The sequence below is a fragment of the Salmo salar genome, chromosome ssa13, assembly GCF_905237065.1.
Source record: "Salmo salar chromosome ssa13, Ssal_v3.1, whole genome shotgun sequence".
Taxonomy (NCBI): Eukaryota; Metazoa; Chordata; class Actinopteri; order Salmoniformes; family Salmonidae; genus Salmo; species Salmo salar.
Window position 1 is genome coordinate 101,965,461 of NC_059454.1, and position 10,361 is coordinate 101,975,821.

At 42.5% G+C, this 10,361-nt stretch overlaps 1 protein-coding gene across 2 annotated transcripts; it reads left to right on the forward strand.

Annotated features, from left to right (window-relative positions):
• The first annotated feature begins 495 nt into the window (after window positions 1-495).
• LOC100136563 (protein AMBP) lies at window positions 496-7,456 on the forward strand. 2 transcript variants are annotated; one of them, XM_014138750.2, is made up of 10 exons: window positions 496-802; window positions 1,087-1,229; window positions 1,800-1,876; window positions 2,209-2,325; window positions 3,068-3,169; window positions 3,522-3,583; window positions 3,819-3,900; window positions 6,439-6,606; window positions 6,918-7,094; window positions 7,313-7,456. In XM_014138750.2, the coding sequence occupies exons 1-10, from the start codon at window positions 689-691 to the stop codon at window positions 7,339-7,341; spliced, it is 1,071 nt and encodes a 356-aa protein (XP_013994225.1). In that variant the 5' UTR covers window positions 496-688; the 3' UTR covers window positions 7,342-7,456. The 2 variants fall into 2 exon arrangements, with proteins under 2 accessions (XP_013994225.1, XP_013994226.1); XM_014138751.2 differs by having other exon boundaries at window positions 6,918-7,088; window positions 7,308-7,456.
• The last annotated feature ends 2,905 nt before the right edge of the window (window positions 7,457-10,361 follow it).

Here is a 10,361-nt window from a genome sequence, read left to right on the forward strand (position 1 = left end):
GACTTCCTTTCTACAGACAGTCTATGTTGTTGATGGACTACGATTACTGGAACACGTGATATTTGAATGAACTGTAGGTTTTATTTCTGTCTCTCCATAGACTGTTGAATTCGTTTTCCATTTTGGGGCATCATTGTATATAACACTGCTATGGGTGACTAAATGCTAGTGTTCCATTGCCTATTGTGCTGAGAGAGAGAGAGAGAGAGAGAGAGAGAGAGAGAGAGAGAGAGAGAGAGAGAGAGAGAGAGAGAGAGAGAGAGAGAGAGAGAGAGAGAGAGAGAGAGAGAGAGAGAGAGAGAGAGAGAGAGAGAGAGAGAGAGAGAGAGAGAGAGAGAGAGTGAATTGTTTTAGCTATGCATGCTACTGTTCGGTTGTGCTTAAATTGGATGTATTTTTTCCTATTAAATTCCACTTAGAAGTCCAATGTTACAGTGACAAACAGAGAGATAAGGAGAACTTTGCTCTGTTTGCGGTTTGTTTTCTGCTGTAGTTTGAGCGGGTACAGGAAGGGGTAAACACACATGGTCATTGGCCATTGGATTACTAGCCTGATCCAGTGGAGGGGGTTGAGGTAGAGGGTTGGAGGGGTAAAGGTTGGAGCGGTGGAGAGATTAGCTCTCCCAGCAGTTCCAAGAGCTCAGGTTAAGCCTCAGTCAGAGGTTGGTATCAGAGACAGAAAGACAGAATGCAGCAGGTTGTCGTACTCACGCTCCTCTTGAGCCTCGTTTGCCTCATCCATGGAGTGCCCGTGCTTCCCGAACCTCTCTTCCCCATACAGGACAACTTCGACCTAACTAAGGTCAGAGTGTCTTCTGTTTCTCATACCATGGATCATAGCCATGGATCTGTCTCTGGCTTTATCTGATCTATTAGCCATAATCAGTAGAGTAATTGGTTTGAAAATTCTTCGTAATGTTACTTGATGGCCAACAGACTGATTCAGTTGAGTTGTCAAGCTATGCAGATTTTGTGATTTTAGTTTCTATCCGCTTTTAAGTTTATACACCTCAGATGTCTAAATGCTGTTCCCAGTACAGTATTACAGGTTGTTAAAACCTTTCCATCTGTCTCTCTATTGGTCAGTTCATGGGGAAGTGGCATGATATTGCGATAGCGTCCACCTGCCCCTGGATGCAGCGCCACAAGGGAGATGCAGCCATCGGAACCCTGGAGCTCCAGGCCAGCGGCACCGAAGACAAAGTCAGCATGACAAGGAGCATGAAAAAGTGACGTTACACACACACACACACACACACACACACACACACACACACATTGATATTCATGTCTCTGAACTGTACCGAATAATGGAACTGGATTCACCATAGCTTAAAGACCCAATGCAGTCAAACTTCTGTTTGAAACTAACGCTGTAAAAGCGAGATTCTTTTGTAAAAAATCTGTGTTATTACATAGTTGTTGGTTTTAAAAAATGCAATTACACAGGACATTCTAATCAGCAGGTTTTGCATGGGTGGAGTTTTGGCTTGCTGAGTGACATCACCAGGCAGTATAAGTTATTAGACCAATAACAAAGAGTTCCAAATCTCTGCCAATAACAGCTAGTTTTCAGGTACATATCCCTCCAATTAGGCCCCTCACTCAGACCACTCCCAGACAGTCCTACATAATTATTGTTTGAGGAATAGTTTTTTAGATTTTAATTAAAAACAGTAAGGTACTTAATTGTTAAGCAGATACTGAGATTAAAACGGCTGCTTTGGCCTTTAATTCAATATATGCTGTGTGCGTGCGTGTGTGCGTGTGCGCGCGTGTGTGCGAATGTGCATGTGCAGGCACGGGAAATGTGAGCAGATCTCTGGTGATTACGAGCTGACCGCCACACCTGGAAGATTAACCTACCACATCGCCAGTAAGTCTGTTTGTCACTTCCTCTCCTCAACCATGTCTGAAAACTTTACTTTCCCCGTCCTTGTTTTCTTAAGTCCTCTCAAAGCTAATTGGAGGAGAATGTTGAAGGGAGGGACCTCGGATCCTCTCTTACAATGCGCTTTGAGAGGAATTAAGGAAACAAGGATGGCTAGTAACGGAGGAAGCAAGGATGTGACAGCTAGTAATGTTTCCATACACAGCCTGTGTATTTTTGTAATCGATGAGAGGTCAACGGTGAGAGGTAATGGGCATTGTGTACTATATTTATGCTCACACTCTCCTACCATATAAGTCTATGTTTCCTTCATGCAGAGTGGGGGGCTGATGTTGATGCCTATGTGGTTGACACTAACTATGATGAGTACGCCATCGTCATGTTGAGTAAACAAAAAACAGGAGGCGAGAAGACAAAGTCTGCCAAGCTATACAGTGAGTGTCACTCCAGTGTCATTTATTTCACTTCACACCACTGAGACAGTAGCCTGGTACCAGATCTGCTTGTGCTGTCTTGCCAACTCCTTTGGTTGTAATTATGATTGTCACGACAACAACCATAGGATTTGGCTATACAGTCAATCAATCAACCAATTGATTTGGCTATAGAGCAGCACAAATATGATAATGACTATAGGAGTTGGCAGGTCCACAAACAAATCTGAGACCAGGCCTCTCAGACACAGCTATAGTGTTGTTATATTCAGCAGCAGAAGATCTGATCTGAGACCAGGCCTCTCAGACACAGCTATAGTGTTGTTATATTCAGCAGCAGAAGATCTGATCTGAGACCAGGCCTCTCAGACACAGCTATAGTGTTGTTATATTCAGCAGCAGAAGATCTGATCTGAGACCAGGCCACTCAGAAACAGCTATAGTGTTGTTATATTCAGCAGCAGAAGATCTGATCTGAGACCAGGCCTCTCAGACACAGCTATAGTGTTGTATATTCAGCAGCAGAAGATCTGATCTGAGACCAGGCCACTCAGAAACAGCTATAGTGTTATTATATGTTAAGCAGCAGAAGATATGATCTGAGACCAGGCCTCTCAGACACAGCTATAGTGTTGTTATATTCAGCAGCAGAAGATCTGATCTGAGACCAGGCCACTCAGAAACAGCTATAGTGTTATTATATGTTAAGCAGTAGAAGTCATTAAAATGCTGCCTCCTTCAGGTCGCACCATGGAACTGCCGCCCACTATCCTGGAAGACTTCAGGAGGCTGGTGAGGGAGCAGGGCATGGCTGACGACACAATCATCATCAAACAGAACAAAGGTAGAGGCACACACACAGGGGCGGACTGGGACCAGAAATCGGCCTTGGCATTTTTAAATCGGCCTTGGCATTTTCCTTCAGGCCCCCATTATTAGCCAAATATTTACAATTTTGCACAAAAAAAAACAACGTTAAACAGGCCCACTGGGCTAAATATGGACCAGTCCATCTGGCATTTGCCAGAAATGCCAGATGGCCAGTCCGCCCCTGCACACACATGCACAAATACTCACATACACCAGGCAGCAAGCACACAGCCACATGCGCACGTATGCATGCACACACACTCCAATGACATCCACTATGTGTCTGGACATTGTTTTACCTTTTTAACTCCTGTCTCTGTACACAGGGGAGTGTGTACCAGGAACAGAGCCTGTAGCAGCAGAGCCTCAGCCTGAGATCACAGCACCGGTACTTCCTGTATTTAATTTTTCAATGTTGAGGTTGTACCCCATGTCAGAGTCTGGGATTATATCGGAAATCGGCTTTGGTTAAAAGCATTACAGAAAGTAAATCAACATTTTCCTAAGTGAAAAGCATTGAAGATAATTGGAATTGGAATTTCAGTATACTTCCTGAATTGATTGGAATTAAAATGGAATTTACCCCAACCCTGCTGAGTACTCACCTGTCTGTCTGTCCCCAGAGAGCCAAGAGGAACATAGTCCTCCCTGAGTTGCCCGCTGAGGAGGGTTCTGGTGCCGGAATCATGATGTTCAGGAGTGAAGGTGAGAGTGCATGGTGGGCCTGCTAGGCCCTTGACCTCTACATTGAAGGTACGTTTCAGCATCAGCTCTGTGTGGGTCTAGTCATTGAATGGCTGGAAGCTGCTAGAACACATTTTGGATGTAGCTCCGGAGAAACATAGCTAATTAAACTAATACAAGTTGAATCAGGTGTGCCTGTCCAGGGCTACAATAGAAGTGTGTACTATTAGGGATACTGGAGGACTGAAGCTGAGTTACACTCATGTATATTATATGTAATTACAGTGTACAGTGGAGTCCGAAATTATTCCCACTGTTGATAACGACGAGCAAAATTGACTGTATAAAATAAATTATTCAAAATACTGAGCTATATCATATGCTCAAATAAATTGGGAAATTATTTTATTTATGCTAATACAATTGCTCAGAAAAATAGATTTTGTTTAACAAGGTAGGGGGTCAAAATTATTGACACTCCTGTTTTCAATACCTTTCAATAGCTCACCTTGTGAGGATAACGGCAATGAGCCTTTTTCTAAAACGTTTTATGAGTTGGAGACCACATTGGGAGGGGTCTTAGACCAATCCTCCATACAGAATCATTTATACCATTCAATGAATCTATTTCTTCTGCACTCGTAGATACCAACCACTAGTCTGGGATTAACAGGGGCTGAGCTACAGCCGTGTTTGCGGAACAAGGACGGATCCCGAAGGGGCCTGGGTTTTGGTCTTTTTACCAAAACGTCTGTAGAATCTGAATGTTTTCAGCTACAAAAGTCTCATGAACACGCACGTGTAATATGTTTGCTCTATGACCTCACAATCTACACAAGAGTCGTTAGACAGTAAGGGCTTCTTCTAGATATAAGATTATTGTAAATCCCAGGACATAGTGTCTATAATACTGTAAGGGGTTCTTCTACATATAAGATTATAGTAAATTCCAGGACATAGTGTCTATAATACTGTAAGGGGTTCTTCTACACAGATCATAGTAAATCCCAGGACATAGTGTCTATAATACTGTAAGGGGTTCTTCTACATAGATTATAGGAAATCCCAGGACATATTGTCTATAATACTGTTATAAGGTCACAAAGTTGCTGTCACAAACTCTTAACTCCACACAATTGTCACTGACTAGTTGGATATTCATTTCCCACTGAGCAAACCATTTCTGTACTTACAACATTCATATCAATTCATTTTTATCGGGTTTCTGCTTTGCCAGACTTTTTTAAACATTTGTCAAGAAAACTCATTGATCAAACTGTTTATGTCAAATGTATGTTCTACTTGTAGCCCTGGTTGTCCTGAAAGGAAAATGGTAAAACACTTCATTGTGAGGCTAAATGGGTCTGGACATGCAGAATAAAAGAAAGTCAGGTAAATAAAAAGCTGATTGTTGATGGGGTCTTGGGACTGATAGGGTTAACCATTTCTCTGTGGATTTTGATGTGTGCTTGGGGTTATTGTCTTGTGGAAGATCCACTTGAGGCCAAGTTTCAACCTCCTGGCAGAGGCAAGCAGGTTTTGGGAAAACATTCTTGGGTACTGGGTAAAGTTCATGATGCCGTTGACCTTAACAAGGGTCCAACGGGCCTCCCGAGTGGCGCAGTGGTCTAAGGCACTGCATCGTAGTGCAATCTGTGCCACTAGAGATTCTGGGTTCCAGTCCAGGCTCTGTCGCAGCCGGCCACGATAGGGAGACCCATGGGGCGGCACACAATTGGCCCAGCGTCGTCCGGGTTAGGGGAGGGTTTGGCCGGCAGGGATGTCCTTGTCCCATCGCTCTCTAACAACTCCTGTGACGGGTCGGGTGCAGTGCACGCTGACTCGGTCACCAGGTGTACGGTGTTTCCTCCGACACATTGGTGCGGCTGGCTTCTGGGTTAAGTGGGCATTGTGTCAAGAAGCAGTGTGGCTTGGTTGTGTTTCGGAGGATAATATAATTATAATAATATAATAATAAATTAAATAAACAAGGGTTCAAGGACCAGTGGAAGCAAAATTGCCCCTTAACATCTCATATCCACCACCATATTTCTTTAGTAGGTATGGAGTTATTTTCAGCTCATACGTTCTCACGTCGATGCCAAACCCACCACTGGTGTGATTGGCCAAAGACCTCTATTTTCATGTCATCCAACAAATGTAAACGCCTGGAGTTTGTCAAGCAGCGTTGGCACTTGGATTGAAACCAGTGCTTGGTCAGATGACATGAAAATATAGTTATTTGGCCACGCACACCAGTGTTGGGTGCCATTATCCTCTCAAGGTGAGGTATTGAAAGTGGTGTCAATAATTTTGACCTCTACCTTTTTGAGAAAATAATTATTACTTATTATTACTAAATCTCTTTCTCTGAGCAATTGTATTATGTACAAAATAATATAATTTCCCCAAAATTGTAGCATACAATATAGCTCAGTATGAATTATTTATTTTATAGAGTCATTTTTGCTCATCTTTATCAAGGGTGTCAATCATTTCAGACCCCACTGTATGTCTATGGATAAAACACACAATGCACTGCTACACATCTCTCTTCAGAGTCCTGTAACGCCGAGCCGGACGCAGGTCCCTGTTTCGGGACGGTGCAGAGGCACTTCTACAACTCCAGCAGTATGGCCTGTCAGCTGTTCACCTACGGAGGCTGCATGGGCAACCAGAACAACTTTGTGACTGAGAGGGAGTGTCTCCAGAGCTGTCGTAACGAGGGTGAGTGGATAGAGTGTAACAGTGGTGCTGCTTTTTCTGTTGGTGAACCACACTCGTGTGACGGGTGATCTTGTCTAAGAGCTTGAGACTTGCGTTACCTCCACAGAACTAATGCCTTCACTTTAGCTCAGTGGGCTTATACAGTCTTGTGGTGCGTAGGAGACACAGGCTTGACTTCTAACCTAGTTGATGATGTGACAATGCTCAACCCACTTCAAGAACCAATATGATGTTCATGCCCATAGACTACGTGTGAGACAAGATTGTCCCTCATGTTTTTCTTCCTGTTTGGTGTGTGTGTCTCTCTACAGCTGCCTGTAGACTGCCCGTGGATGCTCGGCCCTGCACTGGACAGCCCAAGATCTGGGTCTTCCACTCAAACTCTGGTCTCTGTCTGGATAATAAAAAGGACTATTGCCAGGTCAACAGTAACAAGTTCTACTCCAAGAGGGAGTGTGAGGAGTACTGTGGGGTGATGAAGGATCCAGGTAAGAGACACACACATATTGTCTGTTGTAACAAGGTTGTTTCCCTAGGCCTAGGGCAACACTGCCATGTCATTCTGATATCTCTTGGGATTACATGGTCAAGTTGTACTGATTTGTGAAATTACATTTTTCCAACATATTTTTTGTGACCACAAAAATTGCATTATTTATCTGGTTTTAGTCTGCTTATCTGATGTGAATGTGCCTTTGTATTACAGGAGAAGGGGAGTTCCTCAAAACAAACTAAAGGAGATGAGAACACAGAACATACAGCACAGATCAGATCAATATGTTGATCAACAGTAATACACTATAGATATCATACATTACCATAGAGCACAATAAAATGATGGATGAACCTGCTTGGCATCATGTCTTATGTAAACTTCATCCTGACTTTGTGCTGTTGAGTTTATAGTATGTTTGGTTAACTACCACCAACTGAATGTATATGATACACCCATTCATATATGTAATATAAAGGTATATATTAGGGAAAGTTATTGTTCAGCCAAGAGTTTACCAAAGATATAAAATATACAATATACTGTATTTCTTGTAATGTAATACAGTGTATTATGGTGGGATCTGAGGACCGGTGTATGAGTAACCAGCAGAGGGCGATGTTGCTCCAGTTACAGTGACAGCTGTCTCCCCAATCGCTCCTCCCCGTCTAGCGCTGCTCTGCTCGGCCCAACCAAGGAACGACTGGATCGGTGCTAGCTTCCTGCTCCTGGTTCCCAGAGTTCCCGGCTGCTCTCTGCGCTGCGTTCTGCTGGCCGTAGAATGCTGGGAATATCCGGAGAGGAAAAGGGGACTGACAGCATGGAGGGACCATCTCTACAAGGACACACCACCTGGTCGGACGGAGAGAGTGGTGGCAAACAAATACACCACTGGGCCAGCTAGGGACTTTAGCACAGACAACTCTCACACAAATAGCAGCATGTACACATGGCTCAGTAGACCATACAGTTTAACTTTCAGACAGAAATAAAATACAATACACATTACCTCTTAGAGTCAGACACAATGATATATTCACCAAAAAGTGATCAGTCGGTGAGTTTCCTAGAATTTTTCATTTTCGCACGCAAGCATGCATTCAGTGCACGTGAACACACACACACATGCACACGCACACAGAGACGGAGAGAGAGAGAAGTCTTGCAGACTGACAAAATATGTTGCTGAGATCTACACACATAGAGCACACATACTAAACATATACTGAACAAAAAATATAAACGCAACATGCAAAAATGTCAAAGATTTTACTGAGTTACAGTTCATATGAGGAAATCAATCAATTGAAATAAATTCATCATTATTATTAATCTATGGATTTCACATGACTGGGAATACAGATATGCATCTGTTGGTCACAGATACCTTAAAATAAATGGGTCTCACAATGGGCCTCAGGATCTCGTCACGGTATTTCTGTGCATTCAAATTGCCATCGATAAAATGCAATTGTGTTGGTTGTCCGTAGCTTATGCCTGCCAATACCATTCCCCAACACTACAATGGGGCACTGTTCACAACATTGACATCAGCAAATCGCTCGCCCACATGACGGTATACACGTACGTGGTCTGCGGCTGTGAGGCCAGTTGGTTGTACTGCCAAATTCTATAAAAGAACGTTGGAGGTGGCTTATGGTAGAGAAATGAACATTCAATTATCTGGCAGCTCTGGTGGACATTCCTGCAGTCAACATGACAATTGCACGTTCCCTCAAAACTTGAGACATCTGTGGCATTGAGTTGTGTGACAAAACTGCACATTTTAGAGTCGCCTTTTATTGTCCCCAGCACAAGGTGCACCTGTGTAATGATCATGCTGTTAAATCAGCTTCTTAATATGCCACACCTGTCAGGCGAATGGATTACCTTGGCAAAAGAGAAATAATCACTAAAAGGGATGTAAACAAATTTGTGCACAAAATTTGAGAGAAATAATATTTTTTTTGCATATGGAACATTTCTGAGATCTTTTTATTTCAGCTCATGAAACATGGAACCAACACTTTACATGTTGCATTTATATTTGTGTTCAGTGCAGGGGCGAAAATCTGATATCAACTTTGGAGGGGACAATTACATTAAATTTTCTCAAGAGCAATTCCTGAGGGGGACACCAAAAGTAGTGCTGTAACACATAGCCTACGTTTAATATGGTAAATGTATATTGAGGAACCAAAAAAATAAGGTGTTTGGCGTACTCCTAACTACCGGTACCCAAAACTACACAACTAATCACAACAGCAATACCATTGCCTTTAACAAATCTTAGTTCAGTCACCAGTTTAAGTTGAGAGTGGGGGTATCCATGGCATTTTCCAATTATGTTCCTATTTTACAAGTCAAAAAAATTGAGAACCTTTCATAATGTTGCCAAACAAAGACTCAACAAACTTACCTGAGACTCCCTGTCTCTGCCAGTCTGTCCCTGCATATCTGTCCCCAACTCTGCTGTCTGTGTGCCATCTGTTGCCTGCTCTGCCTAATGACATCATTGTGAAACATTTCCATTAGAATTTCATTTCTTTCTTATGAACATTTTATCAACTAGTCTTTGAGATATTAGGCTACTAGGGTTCTTACTTTGCGTTTTGGTGTACTGAAAAATACTCTGATGTCCGTCTTTTTTCTACCATTTTTCTGCCATTTTTCTACCTAGTTGGCTACACACACACAGTATGTAGGTTATTTACAGGTTGAGATTGGCTTCTATCATCTTATCTTCTATCATTCTATATGGGCTTCGATCTAAAAGGTAGCTAGCAAGCTAGCAAGCTAAGGAACTGGCAGTGGATCAAACCATTGTGAGGCAAAGGGTGGGGGGGTCGCAATCTTTTGAAACTTAAAAACGCGCTATTAAGTGTCTATAATCAGCACAATTGCTTTCATTGCGTATTATTAATATTATTTAAATTACATAGTTATGTTTCAGTGATATATTGGAGGGAACAAATCATATATTTCCCCCCGGGATTTCCGCCCCTGGTTCAGTGTACATGGTGAGCAAACATAGACTTGCAGCCTTTTCAACTGGGAGTTAATGCACCGACCCCCTTTATGTGTGAGGAAATGAAAACAATCACTCAATGCTGATATATGCCTCATTTATAACAATATTTCAGTGTTAGCTATTGTAGTTGAAGTTTCAGTGTAGTTGGCATTGAAGTTGGCTATTTAATTGTAGTTTGCCCTATTTTTTTAACACTGTTTCAGTATAGTCTTTCAAATGAAAAGGAAGTGC